This window comes from Schistocerca cancellata, chromosome 4, assembly GCF_023864275.1.
Source record: "Schistocerca cancellata isolate TAMUIC-IGC-003103 chromosome 4, iqSchCanc2.1, whole genome shotgun sequence".
Classification (NCBI taxonomy): domain Eukaryota; kingdom Metazoa; phylum Arthropoda; class Insecta; order Orthoptera; family Acrididae; genus Schistocerca; species Schistocerca cancellata.
Window position 1 is genome coordinate 891965046 of NC_064629.1, and position 24682 is coordinate 891989727.

Consider the following 24682-nt stretch of genomic DNA (forward strand, 5'->3'; position numbering starts at 1 on the left):
AATGTATAATTGGCTTTATAACCATCTTATCTCAAAAAAACATACTGTCAAAGTCGCAGTTAGGATTTCTAAAGTGTTCTGATATTGAAAAAGCTATCTACACTTACAATGAAAATGTGCTTAATCCATTAGACAAAAAATTGCAGGCAACTGGTATATTTTGTGATCCGTCAAAGGCATTTGACTGTATAACTCACAATATTCTTTTAAGTAAATTACAATATTATGGTGTAACAGGAAATGCTGCAAAATGTTTCAAATCTTATATCTCTGGCAGGAAACAAAGGGTGTTATTAGGAAAGAGATATGTATTAAGCTATCAGGCATCATCCAACTTGGAACTAATTACATGTGGGTTCCCACAAGGTTTCATTTTAGGGCCCCTACTTTTTCTTGTGTATATCAATGAAATTTCATCAGTAACATTACCAGATGCCAAGTTCATTTTGTTTGCCAATGATACAAACATTGCAATAAATAGCAAATCAAGTGTTGTCTTAGAAAGATCAGCTAATAAAACATTTGTGGACATTAATCACTGGTTCCTAGCCAATTCTTTGTCACTAAACTTTGAAAAAAACATACTACATGCAGTTCAGAATTTGTAAGGGGTGTCCCACGAGTATATGCCTAACATAATACGACAAGCAGATAGAAGAAGTGGACAGTGTTAAATTCTTGGAATTACAGCTTGAAAATAAATTCAACTGGGAGGAGCACACCACAGAACTGCTGAAGTGTCTTAACAAATCTCAATTTGCAATGGGAATTGTGTCAGACATATGAGATATAAAAATGAAAAAGGTGGCATACTATGCTTACTTTCATTCCATAATGTCATATGGGATTATTTTTTGGGGTAATTCATCAAGCCAAGCTAAAGTTTTCTGGGCACAAAAATGTGCAGTAAGAGTTATATGTGGTGTGAACTCAAGAACATCCTGCAGAAGCCTGTTTAGGGAACTAGGGATACTGACTACTGCTTCCCAATATATTTATTCCCTAATAAAATTTGTCATTAAAAATATACCATTTTTGCAAACCAACAGCTCAGTTCATGGAATCAATGCTAGAAATAAGAATAGTCTTCCCAAGGATTTAAAGTCACTTACTCTTGTACAAAAAGGTGTGCATTATTCAGGAACACACATTTTCAATAACTTGCCAGCAGCGCTAAAAAGCTTAACAACCAATGAAATTCAGTTTAAGAGAAACCTAAAGGATTTATTGGTGGCCAACTGCTTCTACTACATTGATGGATTTCTCAGTAGACCCAAGTGATTTGTGTGTGATAAGTATAATATAACTTCTGCACATTTTCAGTGCGGTAATGTGTTCATTGTAAATAAGTGTGTGTGTGTGTGTGTTTTGTGTGTGTGTGTGTGAGAGTGTGTGTAAGTACAATCTAATGTCTGCACTGTTTCAGTGTAGTAATGTGTTCATTGTAAATAAGTATTATAGTAGTTCTATTAGATGTTTATTACCTTATAAATAAAAAAACTTTTTTTATTTTAAATTTAGTGCATTAGTGTTTGTAAAATGAGTCTTTCACATCGTGTTCATTAAAAAAAATGATAATCATTCCACTTGGGACCTGTGGAAGGTACATTAGCTTATTTGTTTTTGTGTGTGTGTGTGTGAGTGTGTGTGTGTAAGTACAATCTAATGTCTGCACCGTTTCAGTGTAGTAATGTGTTCATTGTAAATAAGTATTATAGTAGTTCTATTAGATGTTTATTACCTTATAAATAAAAAAAACTTTTTTTATTTTAAATTTAGTGCATTAGTGTTTGTAAAATGAGTCTTTCACATCGTGTTCATTAAAAAAAATGATAATCATTCCACTTGGGACCTGTGGAAGGTACATTAGCTTATTTGTTTCAATTGCCAATATTTGTCATGTATTATTGTTTTTCTGACATGTTCTACATCCTGGAGGACCTCCTCACTACAGATCAGTTGGAATGAAAGTAAATATAATCTAATCTAATATCACTGGAACAACTAATATCTATGGTGACTCTAGAGGGCAGTTTCCATTAGTTACACCAAAGTATCACTCCACAGCAAAAATGATTTGTTGAAATGGACACTGTGTTCTATTTCAGCCCAGTAGTTCCAAATCATCCCAAGTTATAGTACACAGGATGTGCTGTTTCTAGAGATTACTCCTAAATCTTCCAACTCCAGAATATAGGCAGTTTAGAGTCCACACAATCTAGTTCTGTTCATCCCCATGTGGGAAGGTTTCTGAAGGGAGAGGCCAAGCAGAGTTGCTCATAACTTAAGAAATCCACAATTGTTTCCTTGCTGTAACTGCTGTTGTTTGCTAGACTGAAGTAGTCTTGAGAAAACTTCTTCTAGACCTCAGCCTTGAGGTTGCTGGAATGTGTCCATGCAATGGATCGTTTTCCTGATGAACCTGATTTATTTTCTTTGCATTGGCAACTTCTTCATGATGAATGGCTGGTGGTGTTATGCCTGAGAGCTGGCAACCAAAACCAATAATCAATCAACAGACTGTTGGTCCAACAGTCTGTTGATTGACTATTGGTTTTGTGCCTGGATTTTGTTACTTTTATTTGTCTATAAAGATATTATCAGTGACTGTCTTAGAGCATTTAGCCATCCTAGATGGGAAGTTTAATGTGGTTATTATATTGAATGACAACGTTACTGGCTGCAATAAATGTTTACTGCTGGGGAGACTTAAAATCACCAGCAACCATTTTTTTGTTCTGTTTTTTATTGTTAATTAGGCTAATAGAGCTCCTAAATGATTTTCAGACAGGTTATACACTGAGGTGGCAATAGTCATTGGATACCTCCTCTTGCCTGGAATAGTGCAACAACTTGATGTGGTATGGACTCTACAAGTCATTGGACGTCTCCTGTAGAAATATTGAGCCATTCTGCCTCTATAGCTGTCCATAATAGTGAAAGTGTTACCAGTGCAGGATTTTGTGCACGGACTGACTACTCAATTATGTACCTTGTTGGGTGAACTGGCTGGCCAAATCAGTTGCTCCAATTGTCCAGAATGTTGTTCAAACCAATCCTGAACAATTGTGGCCCAGTGATTTGGTGCATTGTCACCCATAACAAATCCATCATTGTTTGGGAACATGAAGTCCACGAATAGCTGCAAATGATCTTCAGGTAGCCAAATATAACCATATCCAGTCAATGATCAGTTCAGCTGGACCAGAGGACCCAGTCCATTCCATGTAAACACAGCCCATACCATTATGGAGCCACCAGCTTGCACAATGCCTCATTGACAACTTGGGTCTATGGCTTCATGGAGTCTGCACCACACTTGAACCCTACCATCAGCTCTAATCAACTGGAATTGGGACTCATCTGACTGGGCCCACTTTTCCAGTCATCTATGATCCAACTGATAAAGTCACTCGAGTTGGTCATCTGCTGCCCTAGCCCATTAATGCCAAATTTTACTGTGCTATACTAATGGATACTTTTGTTGTATGTCCCACATTGATTTCTTCAGTTATTTTTTTGCTGTATTGCTTGTCTGTTAGTACTGATGACTCTACACAAACGCTGCTGCTCTTGGTCATTGAGTGAAGGCTGCTGGCCACTGCGTTGTATGTGGTGAGATGTAGTGGCTGAAATTTGGTATTCTCAACACACTCTTGAGACTGTGGATCTTGGAATATTGAATTCTGTAATGATTTGCGAAATTGGATGATTCACAATATTATCTGTTGGTAACTGGATATGGTGCCTTGCTAGGTCGTAGCAAATGACGTAGCTAAAGGCTATGCTACACTGTCGTCTCTGCACATGAGAGCGTATGTAGACAGTGAACCATCACTAGCAAAGTCGGCTGTACAACTGGGCTGAGTGCTAGAGAGTCTCTTGACTAGACCTGCCGTGTGGCCGCGCTCGGTCTGCAATCACTGATAGTGGCGACACGCGGGTCCGACATATACTAATGGACCGCAACCGATTTAAAGGCTACCACCTTGCAAGTGTGGTGTCTGGCGGTGACACCACATTCCTCTCCCGCAAATTGGCAGACGGTTGTGGTGTAAGGCCTCCACCCGCCATCGAGAGGACCCCATGTTGACGTATGCGACGAGGTGGGGAGCCTAACAACAGGCGAGGCTGTGCCACTCACACCCTGCCATTCAGATCGCGGGGAACTAGGGAATGCCTGAAAACCTACTCTCAGATTTAGTTCCCAATGATTAGTAATGCTTCTTTGTATGATAAGTCTCAAAGCAGGGTGCAACACATATTGGAATATTGCAAGTTTTGCATTGGTATCTAGTTTCCCAGTGCACTTTCTGTTTCATGCAAACCACACATCTACTCATTAGCATACTTTTCTGTGAATGTTCACTCGTGATAACAGCTGGAAAATGTCTCCCTGTGAATTGCAGAGGATTCTTATCATTGTAGCACCTTCCCCTACCAGCTTTTCTCCATTCTGTAGACTGTTTTTCTACAATCTTCCTTGCGAGGGAAAGGTGAAACTCTACGAGTGCCATTTTTCACCCTGTTATCGACCAGTGGAGAGAATGAGCATTTAGACTGCACAAATCCAGAATATGTAAAAAAATGTCTTATCCCATTTTACAGTCTTATGCACTGATCTCACTGAGCTCACAACGGTCAACTGCACCCATACTCGAATTGTAAACTACGATACATTGCAGTTTCTTTATTTTTTCGCCAGTATTTCTGACAGTCTTTTCAGTTTCAGCCATTTGTGTTGTATGACTTGTGGCCAACATGTACACCTCTCTCTTATTGCACCACTTGATAGCAAGGACCTTGTCAGTGGATGTAAACTCAGTTTCTCCTCACTTTAATTTCTTCTGCAGTTTTGGCATGTTGCGCCTGATCTTACGAACAGTGCCACATGCTGCTGTTCCATGGTTGTGAAGCCAGAGGAACAGGTCCAGGCTGGAGTACCAGTTATAGACATATAGAATATGACCCTGTTCCAAATATGGTCCCATTAGAGTTGCCACTACATCGCCACTTTTTCCCAAATTGTAGAACCAAATTTCTGTTGTTGCGCCTGTATATACAATAAAATCTAAAATATACCCACTCTGACAGTCACACAGTACAAATGTCTTTATTCCGAATCTACTTCACTTGGTTGGAATAAATTGCTTAAAAGATAATCGTCCTTTGAACAGCAAGAGACTTTCATCTATGCAAAGCTTGTGATGTGGGCAATGTGAATTACAAATCATCTTATGAACTTTGTCAACAATCATCCTAATTTTAAATACACTGTTGCCTCCAGTACTCGCAGAGTTATCACTGAAGTGTAACATTCTCAGAAGTAGACAAAAACGGTCTCGGGACATAATTTCGCTGAAAACTGGTGTGTTCAAAAGTGTATCTGTGGACCAATAATCACTAAATTTTAACTTCTTAACTTGTGCCATTAGAAGGCAAACAGTATAAAAACAATATATTTCCTCAAATCTAGTGTCTTTCCAATTTGACAGTTGAGAATTCAGAGATTATGTAGTATTTTCTTTTGTGTAAACGTAAAAATGATTTGATTCATCTGCAATAAATTGCAGCAGTTCTTGAGACATAAATATCACAAAAAATGAAAGAATGCTTGCGTTAGTATCTAATTGACATTTTTGTCCAGGACTCGAGTCATCGAAGTAATGATTTAATGGATGGAAATCAGTTTCTTTCCAGTCAAATGTGTCACTGAAGTGCACTCTTTTCTGAACCGTTTCACTGTCACTTTCTAATTCCTCAGATTCAGAGGAACTGCTGACTGTCATTATTGCTCTCCCCTCTGATGTAAAAGGCTGAGGACTACAGCTTTGAGATTCTGTTGAAGACTCATCACTGTTAGCATCTTCAGATAATTCACACTCACTGTCACTCTTAGTGAGCATATCCAGGATTTCTTTACCTGTGCAACCATGGAGACATGACATTTCTCACATAGAAAACAAGAAAACTGACAAAATTACAGAAATCTAAGTCGAATTCTACAAAGAGCAAATACAGCAACAAAGATATATGCACTCTCGAACTACACAGTCAGAGCACTGAACAGCTACTAGAAGCGCAGGGCGGTAAGACAGCTCTGCATGTATACACGTCCATAGTGCTGAGGTAGCTGTGACTCATTGTGCCTAAACTCATCCCTAGTGCTGGGAAGGCCAGTGCCACTGGATGCTTGAACACGTCCTTAGCACTGTAGGGCAGACCCAAGGTGACGTGTATACTTGTCAGGCATGTCAGGGGAACAGCGAGGCATGGCAAGTTAACATGTCAGCAGCAGTCAAAGGGTTAACTTAAAATGGGCATTTTATTATTTATTAATATACATTGGATGTATATTAATGTATGAGTGCCACTTAATAATAATCAAGAAAGCTAAATAAGCCAGGTATGCCTACCAACACTTAAATTGCTGATCCCAGACAAAAACTTTGAGATCGCTGAAGTGACTACATTGATGTATTAAAAAGTGTCAATTTAACAGTGTAAAAAATCCAACAAAGGGTTTATGGATTCGATATCAAATGCAGTACAAAGATGGTCAACCATGTAAAATTCTGGCAAAGTTCCAACACCTTCCAGGAACTGATCAACTATTACCATAATTTTATGGATGACTGATAGCCATTTTGCAGTCTCTTTCACCTGGGACTTGCCTCAGTGAGCTTTATATACAAAAGAAAATAACTATAGTTGGAATGTGTTTTATTATCCAATTTCCATATGCAGATGATAGATTAACAAGAGATGTTAGAGGGAAATACCCATGTAAGTAGTGGGTTCATTGGTCAAAGGCCTTCCTGAATGTGGCTGTAGATGCACAGCAGGACATGGTCCATTGCCACAACATTTATAATGTGTAATGCAATGAACAGAAATATTTTCAGGGCTGTGGGAAAAGGCTCTTCTGCATAGCACCAAACATCAGCAGAGGCATAAAAATTGTTGGACTTCACTAGAAAATGCCACCAAAATATGACTAAAAATGATACTGAACTTTTAATTGGTTTAAAAATACGACCAGCAGTATACTCATTGTACCATTCACTCTATTTTCATTCAGGCTCAACAGTGACATAGATCCATTGGTGATCCATGATCCATTCAGAGTGGACACTGAAGAATCATGAAACTTGTGGTTCCCACATTAATGGCTAAGATTTTTTTTTTCCTTCTCAGCCAAAGATGTGACATTTGAAATTTAGGTGATATGTTATTTGGAGCTGTCAACCACATTGTGTGAAAGGACTTTACCGAGTCCACATGTGGAGGCACCTGTCTTGAAAATGATTGGATGGTGATGAAGGCATGAGCAGGCACGGCCTCAGATGAATGTAACCTCCTCACACTTTGCTGTTGATACAAAAAGAGTTTGCTTTTCTTGAGTCACTTAAAAGATACCATGATCCAGTCCCCTACATATTTACAAGGTGACTCAAGTCTGTAAGTCATTTATCAGTTTTGTGCAGTGTTTGCTAGATACACTTCTCAACAGTCACATTATAAGCATTCTGTCACACCTTCCCAAACAGTACCAGTGTGACCACCACAAAAATGAGACACTCCTTTTCATATCCAGGTGCTGCAATTGCTGTCATTACGTAACTTAAGATATTGTCACTGCTCACCTACCTGGTTGCAAAATGTACATATAGCCACCTCACTGTAATGTCAGAAAACAAACAGCTGTCACTAGTTGGAGCTATACCATGTCTGAATACCAAAGGGACCTGGCTTGTGGAAGGCTAACTGTTTCCACAAATCAAGAAATCAGTGCCCCTATTATGAGAGAGAGAGGGAGCAACAAGTGTGTGTGTATGTGTGTGTGTGTGTGTGTGTGTGTGTGTGTGTGTGTGTGTGTGTGTCCACAATGTATCTCTCCCCTTCTTTCTACACGTCATGATATGTGGTTGTCTTTTTCTGTATGGTGAGAAAACATGACAGCACTACACCAAGTCACAGATGAACTCTAAATGGCTCATAAAATACTTACATTCTGTTGATATGTTGTGGAGATACATCAGATATGCTGTTTAAAGAATGTGTTGTTATTTAAATGGACATGACTTCCAAGTTGTTCTTCACAATGGCTGTTACACTAGTTGCTTGATGAGTTCTTGTGTTGTTTATGTCCCAATGGCTATTAAAAATGTTAATTTTTTAATACTAGCTAGATTTTCTTATCATGATGTTCAGTTGTCAGTTAAGAGCTAGTAACATATGTTAACGTACTGAATTATACACCAAGTGTACTGCTATAATCTTGCTTTGCAGATTTTCTCTTATTGCATTTGGAGGAGATGGTGTCTATGATGCACCACGCAGCATTGTCATGAACAACAAGATCTTCACATCATCAGAGCACATAGCTGACTACTTTAACAATGTTGTAACAGGTAAGAAGGCACTGTAAACTGGCCAAATAGATAGAATGATAAAATTATTTCAGATAAGGAGTTAGCATTAGTTCTAAATTATAACCTTTTCTTTTGTCACGAGATTTCACAATGTCATATTGTACCAATGACTATTATATCTTCTATACAGTATGTTCTATACAGTGGTCATTTTAGAATGTACCACTAAAACTATGCTGAGAACTAAACATCATCTAAAATGTTTAAGAAATTCAGGCAATGAAATATTCAAAGTTTTCTGAGTAAAATAAGTGAAAAGAACATATGCACCAATAATATTACATATGTACCAGTAATTTTTAGTATTTTAATCAGACTATGTGTAAAGGTCTCAGTGAAATTAGCCTGACTCTCAATATTGCAAGAACGTTCCAAGTGTTCTTGTTCTGGGCATTTTTTCTAATACTGTACATGTGTACTTGGAATTTTTTAAAGTTATAAACAGTAAACAGGCATTTTCAGAGCGAGTAGACTAGCTGATATGAAAATAGTTTCTGTAAATTTTGTAGTATTGTGATTATGGTCTGTTAAAAGTTATTACTTTCTGTTAAATTTTCATGATATCTTGAAGAGTATTTTGTCAATGCACACTCTCATGCAGAGTGAATTATTCATTCTAGTATTTGCCTTATGTATCTGAATTGACACCTTCAATTGAAATTTTGTATTTTTTCCCTAGGACATGGCAACAGAGATATTTTTGGTGCAATTAATTATGCTACTAAACTTATATACAGACCTGGAATTTCAAAAACATTTATCCTTCTGCCCTGCAGTGAATGTGCGCCTGAAAATATGACGGTATTGTATCAAGTTTACAAAGAACATTGCTAACCAGTTCCTTCCAATTTACAACATAATAGCAGTTGACATTACTCACAAATGTATTTTCATTATTAAATCATCAAATAATGAAGAACAGTGCTCTGAATTTATGTTAAGGTATATAACATGAGAAAGTAACACTTATAGCTACCTTCTTATAGAATCAGTTATTGATATTATAATGTAAATGGATAGATAAGAAATCTACTCAACAAGTGAGAGTAGGGGACCACACATACAAAAGGATTTAACTTTCACAAGCTTTCAGAGCCAGTGGCTCCTTCTTTTGGCTCCAAAAGCTTGTGCAAGTTAAATCATTTTGTATGCGTGTTCCCCTACAGCTGCTTGGTGAGTAGATTTCTTATCTATCTATTTACATTATTTTTCATTTTAGAAATTTCCTTGAAAAAAGTTCCATTTGTGCAGCCACTTTTTATATTTTGTCATTCAATTGTGGTTATTATGTTAATGGAGATGAGTTAATGCCTCTTCACAATGTTTTTGTGAATGTTCATCAACAGCTGTGTAACTTAAGATATTATTTTATGTTATTCTGAAGGCTAACAGTTTCAGCATTTCATTATACCACCTCAAGCCTTAAGATAGCATAATTAAATGCTGAAACTGGTAGCCTTCAACATAAAATAAAATAAAATAACATCTTAAGCTACACAGCTGATAGTGAATTTCATTGACACTGACAATTATTTAACCAGCCAATGTCCCATGTCCATAATGGACCAACAGAGATTTGTCATAGGATGTTGCTACCTTTGTTATCAACCATGTGGTAAGATGTTCTTTGAGCTCATCATCTTTGAGTTCATCATCAATTTTTGACCAATAAGTAACATTTTTTGGTGCAAAAAGAGATGGAAGTCTCTAGGGCCAAGGGGAGGGCTGTATCAAGTGTGGTCTAACCAGTTACAGTTGAAGCCCTGTAAGAGTTGTCATGTCTTGTTCAAAGTGTGAGGTCTTGCACTGTCATCAATCAAAACAACACTGTTTGTGAGCTATGTGAAGCACTTATTCTGTATTGCACAGTGCAGTTTCACAAGCATTTTCCAGTAAACATTTGCATTGATTGTTTCACCATGTGGTATAAAATGTGCAGGTAGAACACAGTGTCTATCCTAAGTGACTGTGCTCATGACTTTTCAAGGTGTCAAGATTTGCTTGGCTTTAGTCTTTACTGATGACACAGTGTGCTTATATTCTACTGATTGTTGTTTTGATTGAGCTGTTTCGTAAATGTAACAGAGAAACTACTACAACAGACCTGCAGTAGAAAACAACATATAGAAACAGGCAAAAAAAGTCTCAAGCAAATCAATGTTTCTGTACCCAACAAATGTAGAAGAACTACAGGTTACAATAAAAATTCTCAAAATGAAACACTCTGCAGGATTAGATGATCCTGCCTCGGGCATGGATGTGTGTTATGTCCTTAGGTTAGTTAGGTTTAAGTAGTTCTAAGTTCTAGGTGACTGATGACCTCAGAAGTTAAGTCCCATAGTGCTCACAGCCATTTGAACCATTTGTAGCTATGGATATACACACAGGAAAAAAAAATCTAATATCACCCAATCTAGAGCCAAATGGACAGACATTTACCAAAACATCCTGTACCAAATTTCTTGGACTTTATCTACAAGACAACTTGAAATGGAAAGCACATATTGAGCAAATGAACCAAAAATTTAGTACTTCTTGTTTTGTGTTACATACATTAAAAAACTGTACCAGCTACAACACTGTCCAGTGTGTATATTAAGCAGTTGTCACTCTCACCTCCAGTATGGGATTATGTTCTGGGAAAATTCTGGAGATGTCATCAAAACATACAAAATTAAAAAAATATATATAAGAATAATGGAAGGGGTAGATAATCGCAAATCGTGTAGACCATTGTTTAAAAGAAAGGATGATCCTGCCACTTCCTTGCACCTTGCATATATATACTTGAAAATATAATGTATTTAAAGCAAAACGTACATGCAAAAAGACCACTCATCACTCAAAATCACACAATACACAGCTATGATACAAGACAAAAATTGGATGTACATGTTCAAAGCGCCAACACAAAGTTATTTCAAAACCGTCTTTTCCATCCTAGTATCAAACTATACAATGCCTTACCAGGTACCATTAAACACATACAAAACATTGGTCACTTCAAATCTAAATTGAAGTCGTACTTGGTTGATCACTGCTTTTACACAGTAAATGAATACCTACAAAAGCAAATTTTACTATGTTAATGCAATGTAGTCTCGTACAGAAGAACATTTGTATATTATCTCTCTGTATATAGTGATACAACATTTATTTAAGTATTCATCATTAATTGATATGTTAATGTGTGTTATTATGTACAAAGGTATATTATATGTAAAACTGCTAATATTAACATAAAAATCAAAATATCTCTTGCACATTGTGCAGCTTTAGATGAAAATGGATCAATAAATCAAATGTCTCACCACCATCCACTAGAAAATCACCATCCTCTTTGTTGTAACATGTCAGAAAGTCAAGTGCATCGACCAGTCATTATTCTGTGTGTAGGTCTGTGCGAGATTTTGGCACACAGTGAACACACAGTTTTCAAAAATTCACTTTTCCATAAACAATTTCATGAAGAAATGATCTTGAAATGAAATTTTGCAGAGAGTTCTTAGAAAGATAAGATATTGTAAAATTGCAGCAGTTTTCCTTTTTGAGTTCTTCAACTTCATGAACCAGTTCTTTGTTGACCAAACTTGGACACCCACATTGTTTGTCTTCATACATTTGATGACATTCTTTATTGACCTATCAGAACTATCTTACCATTGAATCACTCATCACATTTTCTCCATAATCCTCACAAATCTGTCGATGAATGTCAAATGTCATTTATTGTTTCTTGCATTCTGAAAACAAGTTACTGATCCAACATCAATCAACTTTGTCATTCCAAACAAGCGCTATCAACATAAACAATCCACAAAGAAATCAAAGTGGTGTCATCTACTTCATCTTGACTCAAAGTAACTAACACATATGTCCCAAACTGACTGTAATGCTGTTGTGGAACAAAATACAAATGAAACTTACTTTCTGTGCAGGCCTCATAATAAATTATACTCTAAAATTAGCTAGAGAAAAGCATTGTATCAAACTACTTCTACATGTACTAACAGGGAGGGCATGTGATTCTTGAAAACACACCACATGTAATTTGGAGAAGGAGTATTAGAGTTGAATAACCGATCAAAGATGAGATCATTAGAGATGATGTAGTTTGAGGTGGTATAAAGGGTGTCAGAGGAGGAATGGTCTGTATTTAGGCATATGGCATGTTGATGCAAAAAAGTCTCAAAAACATGTGCTCTAAAATGTATTCCTTAAGGACTATGAGCCTTCCTTAATGTTTAAAATTTGTGGTAAGTTCCTATGGGACCTGCTGAGGTCATCAGTCCCTAGGCTTACACACTACTTAATCTGACTTAAACTACCTTATGCTAAGGACAACACACATACCCATGCCTGAGGGAGGATTTGAACTTCCAACGAAGGCAGCCGCATGAACTGTGGCAAGGCACCCTAGACCGCACAGCTACCCCACGCAGCCTTCATCTTTGATACTGTGAAACAGATCTCTTCTACTGTAAGTTCCTTGCTTTCCATATTTTTGGAGGACCTAGTATGAAACAAAACAATAAAATATGGTCTAGGATTTAAAATGCATACCTGAAGAGCTATGTGCAGCTGTTCTGCAGAAGAGGCATTTTGCACACCAGCAAAGATGAACAAATGCTCATGCTCTTAAGTTATGCACTTCAGAGACCATATTTACTGGACCTTTTTCTTGTTTGTGGTTGACACTATCACCTCTCAAAAATATGGAAATTACAGAGCTCGCAGTAAAAGAGATTTGTTTCACACTATCGAAGACGAAGTAATCACAGCTCTTAAGGTGTCCATTTTAGAGCCTATGTTTACTAGACTTCCTTGCTTTGAATGATCATTCCTGTCATATCCCTGAATATTGACCAATCCTCCCTGGACACCCTGTGTATTTAACAGTAAAACAGTAATAGTGTTAAGTCCAACATTTCAACACAAAATTCTGTCAAGCTATTATTGCATCTGAATAAAAATAATTCCATTATGAAAACAAAATTTTTATGCCATTATGTTAATATTTTTCAGTTCATAAAATATTGTATTTTACTAAAATCAAATGGAAAGTACTACAGATTTCATGGTTGTTTTCAGCTGGATTATTCCGCACTCCACCAGGGCCTTCTAGACCATGGTATTACTCTCCACATTCTCATGAATGAGGAATTTAGATTTGAAAAACCACGCCTGCAAAAAATATTGTATGGTAAGTGAGCAACTTCTGAAACCCCAAATGTGCTTTTTATTTCTGTCACTGTATTAAAACATAGACATACAGATACCATTCATGCATTCATTTTCTCTTCATACATCATGTTCTAAAGATCCCATCATGAAGGACAGCCTTCATGAATGTGGAAAGAGTCAAGTTAAACATTAATAGGCAGAACCAGGAACTGCTTATGTGAAGCATACTAATAACAAATTATCACTAGTGTGAATCTACTCATATTAATAACAACAGATATTATGAAATTACTTTAAAATTACTTTATACACTAGAGAGCCAAAGAAACTGGTACACCTGTCTGATATCATGTAGGGCTGTCCATAAATCCATAAGAGTATGAGGAGGTGGAGATCCCTTCTGAACAGCACATTGCAAGGTATCCCAGATATGCTCAATAATGTTCATGTCCGGGAAGTTTGGTGACCAGCAGAAGTGTTTCTGGAGCCACTCTGTAGCAATTCTGGATGTGTGGGTTGTTGAATTGTCCAAATCTGCTGGAATGCACAATCCACATGAATAGATACAAGTGATCAGACAGGATGCTTACGTACGTATCAACTGTCAGAGTCACATCTAGATGTATCAGGGGTCCCATATCACTCCAACTGCACATGCCCCACACCATTACAGTTCCTCCACCAGCCTGAACAGTCCACTGCTGACATGCAGGGTCCATGGAGTCATGAGGTTGTCTCTATACTCGTACACATCCATCCGCTTGATACAATTTTAAATGAGACTCATCTGACCAGGCAACATGTTTCCAGTCATCAACAGTCCAATGTCAGTGTTGACTGGCCCAGTTGAGACATAAAGCTTTGTGCTGTGCAGTCATCAAGTGCACACGAGTGGGTCTTCGGCTCCAAAAGCTCATACTGATGATGTTTAATTGAATGGTTCATGGGCTGACAGTTGTTGATGGCTCAGCATTGAAATCTGCAGCAATTTTCCAATGGATTGCACATCTATCATGTTGAACAATTCTCTTCAGTTTTCATTGGTGCCATTCTTGCAGGAACTTTTTCCGGCCACAGCGATGTCGGAGATTTGATGTTTTACTGGATTCCTGATATACATGGTACATTCATGAAATGGTCATACGGGCAATTCCCCACTTCATCGCTACCTTGGAGATGCTGTGTCCCATTGCTCATGTACAATAACACTATGTTCCAACTCACTTAAATCTTGATAAACTGTTATTGTAGCAGCAGTAATTGATCTAACAACTGCACCAGACACATGTTGTCTTATATAGGTGTTGCCAACTGTAATGTTGTATTCTGCGTATTTACATATCTCTGTATTTGAATATACATGCCTATACAAGTTTCTTTGGCACTTCAGTGTATATGTTTATATACTTTAGCAGAGAAACGGTTTCTTTGAAAAAAAGCCATTGCACCTCCTCTTATACTACTCATGTGCTTCTTTTACTATACTTCAAACAAATCATCTATGTACCTTTCCATATATCACTTATCAGCTGTCTATAGACTGACAAAGTCAAGATCTGCTAACATAAATTTTATAATTATGTGGAAACTGCATCCCTGAGGAGTCCAAATAGTGTGATGAGGTATTCTTTTTATCTGTTTTTGACTATCTGGAGATTTTCAATTTATTACCTGATGTGTGTTATTAACCTATCATAGACTATATGGAAATTCTTCTTAAGAGTGTGTAGCGTAGCTTGTATAAAATACACAATAATCGCAACAAGCTGTTCACAGTTTTTTTTTTTATAATTTTGCAACTAATTTCAACCTAATGGTCACTATTCTGCAGAACTTTCATTTTTTCTGATGAATACAACATGACCATAATTTTAAAATGTAACCCATGATTACTTACCACCATGGGAATCTGTGGCCTTGACTTATAGCATGGCATTGTCAGGTTTGGAGTTCCAGAGTAATAAAACAAAACTTTTAACAACTTGGCGTGATTATTTTAGAAAAGGTTGTCTTATATGGAAATTATTTTTACTTATGGTATTCTCACTGTGAATTGCTCAGGTCATTCTCAACTCACTCTTCTAATTAACTACAGATGCCATTACCTGTAGGAATTATATGTGTTGCCATGTTAAATGTATATGTCCCTTGGTCCATGCAGAGGCTTCTGCAAGATGTTTGGTTATCAGATTTACACATTATTCTTATTGCATCCTTTTGTAGAATAAATACTTGGCTTAGTTTCATTGTCCCAAAAGATTATGCAATACCACAATACTGAATGAAAGTGTCCACCCTGATACCTGAATGGTCAGCGTGACGGACTGCCATCCTAAGCGGCCCGGGTTCGATTCCTGGGTGGGTCAGGAATTTTCTCTGCTCAGGGACTGGGTCTTGTGTTGTCTTTATCATCATTTCATCCCCATCTGGTGTGCTGGTTACCCAATGTGGCATCGAATGTAATAAGACCTGCACAAAGGCAGCCGGACCTGCCCCGTAAGGGGCCTCCCGGCCAGTGATGCCAAAGCTCATTTTCATTTCCAATGAAAGTCTGCTAACAATCCCATCTATAAGTAAACACAATTAGAGGCATTTCTGAGTGCAAACCAAGCAGACCTGAGCTTTTTGGTAAACTTATATATGCACTGGTGCCTCATCTGGTGTATGGCCATTAATCTTTACTTCTGAGACTTGTAAGTCATTTTGATATATGGCAATGCATAATACAAGTCTCTGCAAGATTAAGTATTTGCTATTGACTAGTTGTAAGCCTCTTTCATTGTTCTGCTGCCTGTTTCTGTTATGGGTGTGTTTACACTCTTTATCAGTATACTAGACTTTCTGGAGAGACTGCATGACTGCATTCAGATTGTGTGATCTTCAAGAGATTACTCTCCCATTTTAGATGCTGTTGTTAAGATGCTTTCATGCAGTAGTATCTAATGATAACAACAAATGTAGGATAAAAAAGTTTCGTGAACTAATATGCTATATTATTTGTTCGAACAGATAAGTATGAATGCTTTAAGCTTGTATAATGATTAACATCTTCTGAATCCACTTGGAGAACAATTAGGAACTGCCTGCTCTCTAACATCCAGACCAGATGATGATTAATCATTTGCTCCAAGTTCTTTCCTCAGTCATGCTGTGGTAACTATTGGGACATGTTCAGTCCTTTCCTGGTTTGAGGAGAGGTATCAAAATTGCCTCTGTCCAGGAGTTGAGAAAGTGACCTGTCTGCCTTATTGAATTAAAACATTGTAAGGTGACTTCCTTTGATGCTGTTTTCAAGTTCTGCAATGTGCTGCATTAGAGTTTGTCATGACCAGATGCAGCATCACGAGCCACAGTGAGTGCCAAATCCAGGTCCCACATGGAGAGTTTGCAATTGTAGGACTCCAAACTCTGTGAGTAATGACACCACACTAGATCCTAGCTGCCAGTGGCAGTTATAGTAGTCATTGCAAAATGCTCTGCCATTGTCTGCACAATGTCTCCAGGTGGTGTTTGGTGGCACCCCTGTCTCAACGTTGCTGTAGGTGACCAACTGTATTTACTGGAAATCCTCCTGATGGGTTCCCATACTGTAGTTAAACAAGTGTAATGGTTGATGGAGACCAGGAATGCTTGCTACATCCTTTCCTTGCTTCCCTTAATAATGCATCAATCCTTGGCCCTTGACACTCAAAAGCCTGTGAGGTTTTCCACTGTTGAGTGGCACTTAAACCATCGTAGAGCCATATTTCTTACCTGGCTTACTGAATGGCACTCATCAGTCCACCAAGGGACAGGTTGCCTCCATAAATGACCTGAGGACTTTGAGACAAAGACATCATTGGCTTTGTGGGACCCTTGTGTGATGTGGTTAAGCACAGCCAGCTGGCTGAAAATTGTCCAGGTGACTCTGCCAAACATCTGTCTTGGCTGCATCCTTTCAGGGAAAGCTCCATCCAGAGATCAATCCGGAGTGGGAAGTGGTCACTGGAATGAAGGTCATCAGTAACTTCCCACTGAACAGAGTCCATGAGGACTGGAGAGCAGAAAGAGAGGTGTATGGCTGAGGAGGATGCAGTAGCAGCACACAAATGAGTGGGAGTGCTAGAGTTGAGGATGCACAGCTGATGAGATGTCATGATGCTCTCTAAATCCCAACCTCAGTGGAAAGTAGAGATTGAGCCCCACAATACATGATAGGCATTGAAGTCTTCCAGTGGAAGAAATGGTCAGGGTAGTTGTTATGTAAGATCTGTTAGGGCCTCAGAGTCTGTCTCATTTTGTGGAAGTAAATACAGTGAACAGTGATCTTCAGACACACATGAATTTCAACTGCAATTGCTTACACATCAGTAGCAACAAGGAGAACAAAGGAGTGGTTTGCATTACTGACAAGCACAACAACTCCTCCATTGGCTCTTTCACCAGTCAGGTCATCTTTGTGATGAAGGGTATAGCCCTGTAGTACATGGGCTTCAGTCATTTTAAAATGCATTACCTGCAAACACAAGCACAGGGGTCCTTCCTGTGCTAGGAGTTTCAGTTCCTCCACATTTGTCCTGAAACTATTAATGTTCCAATGTAGTGTGGGAGCCATTTCTCATGGGGATAGTGCTTTCACTCTGTCTTTCTGCTGGAGAGGGGAACCTGTAGTGGGTGGAGGCTCAGTTTTTGGTTGAGATGAGTACCCCAGGCCAACATCAAAGTCCATTGGCGCTGAAGATGAATCGTGAGAGATGTCAAAGAGAGTGACATTAACATCTACAGACTGCTTACTTCCTGTCTTAATTAGAGGTTTATGCTCTGCCTTTGGCTTTTTTGCCTGGGGAGGCTCCAGAGTCAAAACCATAGAAGTGGTAGTGGCAGCACTGGATGGTGGACCAGACTGAACCTTTAGAGGGGCAACACAGCCTTTTCTGATGTTCTGGGGAGAGGTATGGCCTTCAAAAGCACTGCAGTAGTTCAAGTAAATTGATAAATGCAGGTACTAGTGCTGACACTAACAACCTCCATTTGTGTAGCCACACTTATCTTCTGAACTGGCTGTTTAAGAACAGAAGCAAAGGAGGTAGCGAAGGCAGGGGACAACATAGCTTTTTACAGATTTTTTGCCTCATCATATGGGATTCACTTCATAGTTTTAAGCTCTTGTATCTTCCATGCTTCAAGATATACACTGCAATCCCTGCTCTAGACAGGGTGATTCCCAGAGGTCAGCAGCTTTGCCAAATTTCTGACAAGTGGCTTCTCCCTTACTCCAAGGAGTAGTATGTCCAAAGTGTAGGTATACAGTTAAAAGTAAATATGAATGAGTCTGACTTAACCAGATTGCAATCCACCATTTTAATTGTATTTTGGATGTCAACTGTGCCTTCTTTGGCTCATTAAGCTTTAAGTTAATCTTTGAAAATTTCCACCAAATGCCTGCATGTCACAAAGCCTTTGCTGTACTTCCAGGAGTTGTGGACCTTAATTTCAATGGCATAGTCCCCAAGGCTTTTCACTTTCTGCAAATTTGTTACCTGTTGGTGACTAGAGGTTACAATCAACAGTGCCCCATTATGCAACTGCTTGACAGATTTTGAGGTGCCAACAGTGCCCTCTTAACCTTTTTGGATGTAGAAAGACAAAACTTTGTGAAAGTTGCCTTCTTTTCTTTTAAAAACACATTTCAACCAGCAGCACGCATTCTATTATTAGAAACAATAGTCTTTGAATTAGTCCCTGAGTCAAGAGGACTAGCTGCATGAGCTCTCTTGTTAGACTAGGTGGTGGTACCTACCAGCAGCCCACCCATTCCAGAATCAGGAGAAAATTTCAAGGATTCCATCTCTGCCCCCAAGCAGCTAGGGAAATAAAGGTCCACCTATACAGAGCCCCACATACCTAGGTAAGCATTATACAACTGAGTTGCAGCAGTTTTCCCAGCTCAGGAAGCCTGGTGTCGCCATGCCCATACCCAGTAAACTAATGTTGATCCCCTGAGGGCTCCTGAGAGCAGCAAAGCTCCATCAGAATCTATATATATTTTCTCTTGTACATTTGGTGCTTTTTTGCTTGATATATAATAAAAAATAATCTTTGTGGGTACAGCTATTGCCAATGACAACTGCGTGTATTTTCATAAAAACATAAAAAATATCTTATGCTGACTGCATTTATGTACATATAAAACATTTAATTCTATTATTACAAGATATTTATCAAATATCATCACTGACATATGCTAGAAAGCTTTACATATAAGGCAAGTCACATTATAAGGATATGAAAAATCACATATGCATAAAACATTGCTATATTTACTCCTAAGTAACGTATTGAAAGAACTATGACTTTTTTGTAATCCAGATATCACTGATGATAGGCAGTGCCCAAAACTAGTCTTGTAAAATAAACAACAATCAACAAGCAGCTTATGTCAAACAATTAATTTTTAATATGTCATATTTACTATACATATTTATATCTATATCTGTCTGTCTATACATATTACACACTAAAGCCCCCACTGCATTTTTATGTCTGTATGTGAAGGGACGACAGTATTTGTGTTTACTTTGTGCAAACTGGCTAACTCTGATATTATTTGTTGAATAACTCATTCCTTCTGAGAACTGACATGGCATGAGCTGCTTAAATTGTTTAAGTTATATTTAAGTGATTAGAAGTTGGAGATTATATTCAGTTACCTAATTTTAATCATAACTCTAGACAGTGGTCTGTAAAAAAAAAATTACCACTACAGACAACAAGTCATCTGGCTGTATGTGTTTAGTATTACATGTGTGAAGTCAGGATGGCTCACTAGCTAGATCTAATTATCCTTCTATCAGGAGTGGGCCACTGAACTATTTGTTATATGTAGTTTTCAGAGAAAACATTTAGCATAGCATCAAACTGGGACATTTCTGATGAAAGTGGGGCACCTGGACTCTTAATCATGTAGCTAACAATGGGTTTCTCTCTGTTACTATTTCCACAGTAATAAAAGATTTTTAGTAAATATAAAAATAACAGGTTCATGAACCAGTAACTGATTTTCAAGCAATATCACCTGGTAGGTCCCGAGTTCGAGTCTCGGTCGGGCACACAGTTTTAATCTGCCAGGAAGTTTAATATCACCAAAAATTGCAGCTCTAACTTTTAAAACAATGAATACAACTTACATAATAATAATTCCTCATGCTTATAAAAATGAAAAAACTCTAACAAAAACGAGGGAAGAGATAAGTAAGTTTTGGAAACTTTTGAAACAAGCTGTGAACAGAATAGATAAAGAAGATCTTATCGGGAGATTTAAATCTCCTGTTGGATAAAGGAAGGAAATATAAAGATATAATTCATGAATGGGGTCAATGTAACTGTACAAATGAGAATAGACAAAGGCTTGTAGAAAGCTGCCGAGACTTGTAGAATGCTACAGAGATCGCAACTTTGTAACTAAATCAACATAATTCAGGAGGAAATCAAACAAGTGTCAAACAATGAAACATGCACATTGGAGAAAGGGGATGGCAACTATACCATGTCTGTATGGATAAAAGTAATGAAATTTACAAAGTTAAAGTACCACTACTCTGTTAAAATTAAAATCAAATTCATTCTGTTAAAGAAAAAATGAAAGAACAATAAAATAAACAAGCACTACAACCCATATCAACTAATTAAAATGACATATATCAACAAATAACACAGATCATTGAATTAACAAAGAATCTAGAAGAACTGGTACCAGGCTCTAGAACACATGAAGAAAATGTGAATGTTGGACACCAGAATGTGACAAATTCCAAGCATGGTTAAAACTTCAAATGCCATCAACCTCATAAATGAAAGGAAAACATTCACACACACATTGGGAAAATCAAGAGCAGATTTCATAAAGAATAATAAACTCATTACCACAAAACGAAATCCAGGATCTACTACAAAAATCTTAGGGAAACAACTACAACAATATGATCCCTGTATGGCAATACTGAAGATGGAAGAAAGACACACAGCGGCAAAGAAAATGCTGAAAACATGGAAAAACATTTAATAAACTTTTGAACTGTGAAGAACTCAAATAACTCTTACAAATCAATGTAAATACACCAATAAAACCAAAACCCAACAAGTTAGACTTCCCCATCTCACCAAGAAGTAGCATTCTGAGGACGAAATAAATACATATATGACGTGTAGAGATGATTAGGATCTTTTTGAAGTGTGGAAATATTCAAGTGATGCAGTCAAAATCTCCTTACACAAGGCTATAACAAAAATTTGGATAGCTGAACAATTCCCCGAACATTGGACCATTTCCGTCGCCAACCTTCTACACAAGAAGGGTGGTAAGAGCAATTCGGATAACTACAGAGGAACCTCTCCTAGACTGCACATACAATATGTTATCCAAGATGCTATGTGTAAGAATGAAGAAACAACTAGAAAAGTAAGTAGGAAACACCATATAGGTTTCAGACCATCGAAAAACTGTGCAGAGCAGATCATTAGTTTAAAGTTAAAAATGGCATATTACAGGACACAGAAAAAGTCTCTTGCAGTAACACTTGTATACTGTAAGAAAGCATATGATTCTCTCCATAGACAATCAGTATTAAAAATGATTGGGGATCATCCAACACTGAATAAATTAGTAGAACTTATCCAGACCAACACCAAACCAAAAGTCACATTTAGAGGAGACATTTCTGAACAATTCCCCATAAAAACAGAACTTAGGCTGGGTTACTGTGTAATATCATTACTATTCAACTGTGCACTGGGCTAATAAGAGACTGGTACAAGGAAAACCCATGGAACATGAGAATTAGAAGCTCCAAAAGTGTCTGAGTTTGGCTAGTGATTTTGCTCTCCCAGCTGACAACATTCAAGAAACCAGACAACAGGTTAAACTGCTACAAGAAATAACACAGAAAATTACTGTTTGGAGAGAAGGGGGATGCTAACTCAGCCACCACTTGCAAACAAAATTATGATAGAAAAACACGAAATCAAAGTTGTTGATAAATTTAGATGTTTATGTAAAACCATAACTTACGACCTAAATGAGAAACTAAGATAGAAAAATAGATTAAAAGAAATTAAACAGAGCAGATTACATCACCAAAAACACATACAACAATAAATCCTCTTAACAACTGCAAAATTAAAAATTATAAGACAGCTACATACCCAGAAATGACATATGCAGTTGGAGCCATCTTCAAAACAATTAATACATCAGAAACTGGCAGAATACCTAAAGACAGAAAGAAGAATAATTAGGACATTTGTAAAAAAATAAAAAACAATATCGAGTAAATGGAGATTGGAGAATAGCTTCAAATCAAACAGTATACAGGGAAGAGGAAACAGGAAGAAACACATCTCATTCTTAAACATCTGATCAGAATAGGAGAAAACAAAATGAGTAAGAGAATAAAAGGAAAACTGTGAAATAGTGAGAGCAACATTGAATGGATTACAGAAATTAAGGAAAATATAAGTTAATTACAAATTACAATAGATGACCTAAAAAACAAAATATACAAAACAAAATATTGCTAGACAAGCAAACCAAACTACAAATAAAGGTCTTTCAAACAGATGTGCCTGCGTGCCTGTGTGTGTGTGTGTGTGTGTGTGTGTGTGTGTGTGTGTGTAAGAATAAAGAAATATGGGCATATAAAAGAACAAAAACACTTTGTTTAATCGTAAATTATAACAATACTTTACACTGAAGTGAAAAAAAGTCATGAGGTAACGATATGCACATATATTGGATGGCGGTACTATCACGTACACAAGATATAAAAGGCCAGTGCATTGGTAAAGCAATCATGTGTACTCAGGTGAGCCATGTGAAAAGGTTTTTTGATGTGATTATGGCCACATGACAGGAATTAAAAGACTCTGAATGCAGAATGGTAGTTGGAGCTAGACACAGGGAATGTTCCACTGTGGAAATATTTAGGAAATTCAGTATTCTTAGATCCACAGTGTCAGGAGTGCACTGAGGATACCAAATTTCAGGCATTACCTCTCACCACAGACAGTGCAGTGGCCAACGGCCTTCTGTTATGCTTATTGAAAGATATTATTGACTGCATAATTGGTCCCTTAATCTGCTGTGTAAATAAATGTCTAGCTGAAAACAAGTTTCCTGATGTACTAAAAATATCTAGAGTGGTCCCAGTATATAAGAAAGGTGATAAGAACTGTCCTGCTAGTTACAGACCAATATTGTTAACTCCTGTTTTCTCAAAAATTCTTGAAACAATTATGTATAATCAAGTTAGCACGTATTTAGATAACTTAAACTTAATAAGTGACAAACAATATGGATTCATGAAAGGTAAATCCACAACAGATGCTATGGATTCTCTTCTAAAATTTGTTCTTGATGTGTTTGAGGCTATGGGATTTGCTCAGGCTACATTTTGTGATCAGAGCAGAGCGTTTGACTGTGTGGACCATGATACTTTACTGAATAAGCTATGCTATTTCGGTTTTGCTAATAGCAGCATAAATATCTTTAAATCCTTCCTTGAAAACACCAACAAGTTGTATACACTAACAGGGAGAAGTCAGATCTGATTAATTTTAGGTCTGGCATGCCACAGGGCTCAGTACTTGGACCTCTATTGTTTTTACTTATGATTAATGACCTGCCATCTTTTGTAAACTCTCACACAATAATGTTTGCCGATGACACAACTTTTTTAAATAAAAGTTCAGATTTAAACACACTAAAAAAATATAGTTAAAGATACCCCTGCTCAGAGTTCATTATGGTTTAGAGCGAACGGTTTTCTACTAAATGAAAGTAAGACCCAGGCACTTTCCTTTAGATTAAGAGAGATTCGTGACTTAGAAAGTATAAAATTTTTAGGTGTTATAGTAGACAACAAGTTGACATGGGAACCACACGTCAAACATTTATGTACCAGATTTTCAAGAGTTATCTATTTAATTAGAAACTTAGAAAGACATGTCCCTAATAGTTATATAAGATCAGCATATTTTTCTTTCTTCCAAAGTGTCATATCATATGGAATCTTATTGTGGGGCAATAG

The 24682-nt window shown here is 37.4% G+C and overlaps 1 protein-coding gene across 1 annotated transcript in view; it reads left to right on the forward strand.

Moving 5' to 3' along the window:
* LOC126185051 (uncharacterized) overlaps positions 1–24682 on the forward strand; it is a 707909-nt gene that overhangs the window by 670384 nt on the left and 12843 nt on the right. Inside the window, exons 68-70 of the mRNA XM_049927806.1 lie at positions 8293–8414; positions 9115–9236; positions 13527–13638. Of these exons, the coding sequence (XP_049783763.1) occupies positions 8293–8414; positions 9115–9236; positions 13527–13638 (356 nt within the window). The remainder of the gene's footprint in view (positions 1–8292; positions 8415–9114; positions 9237–13526; positions 13639–24682) is intronic.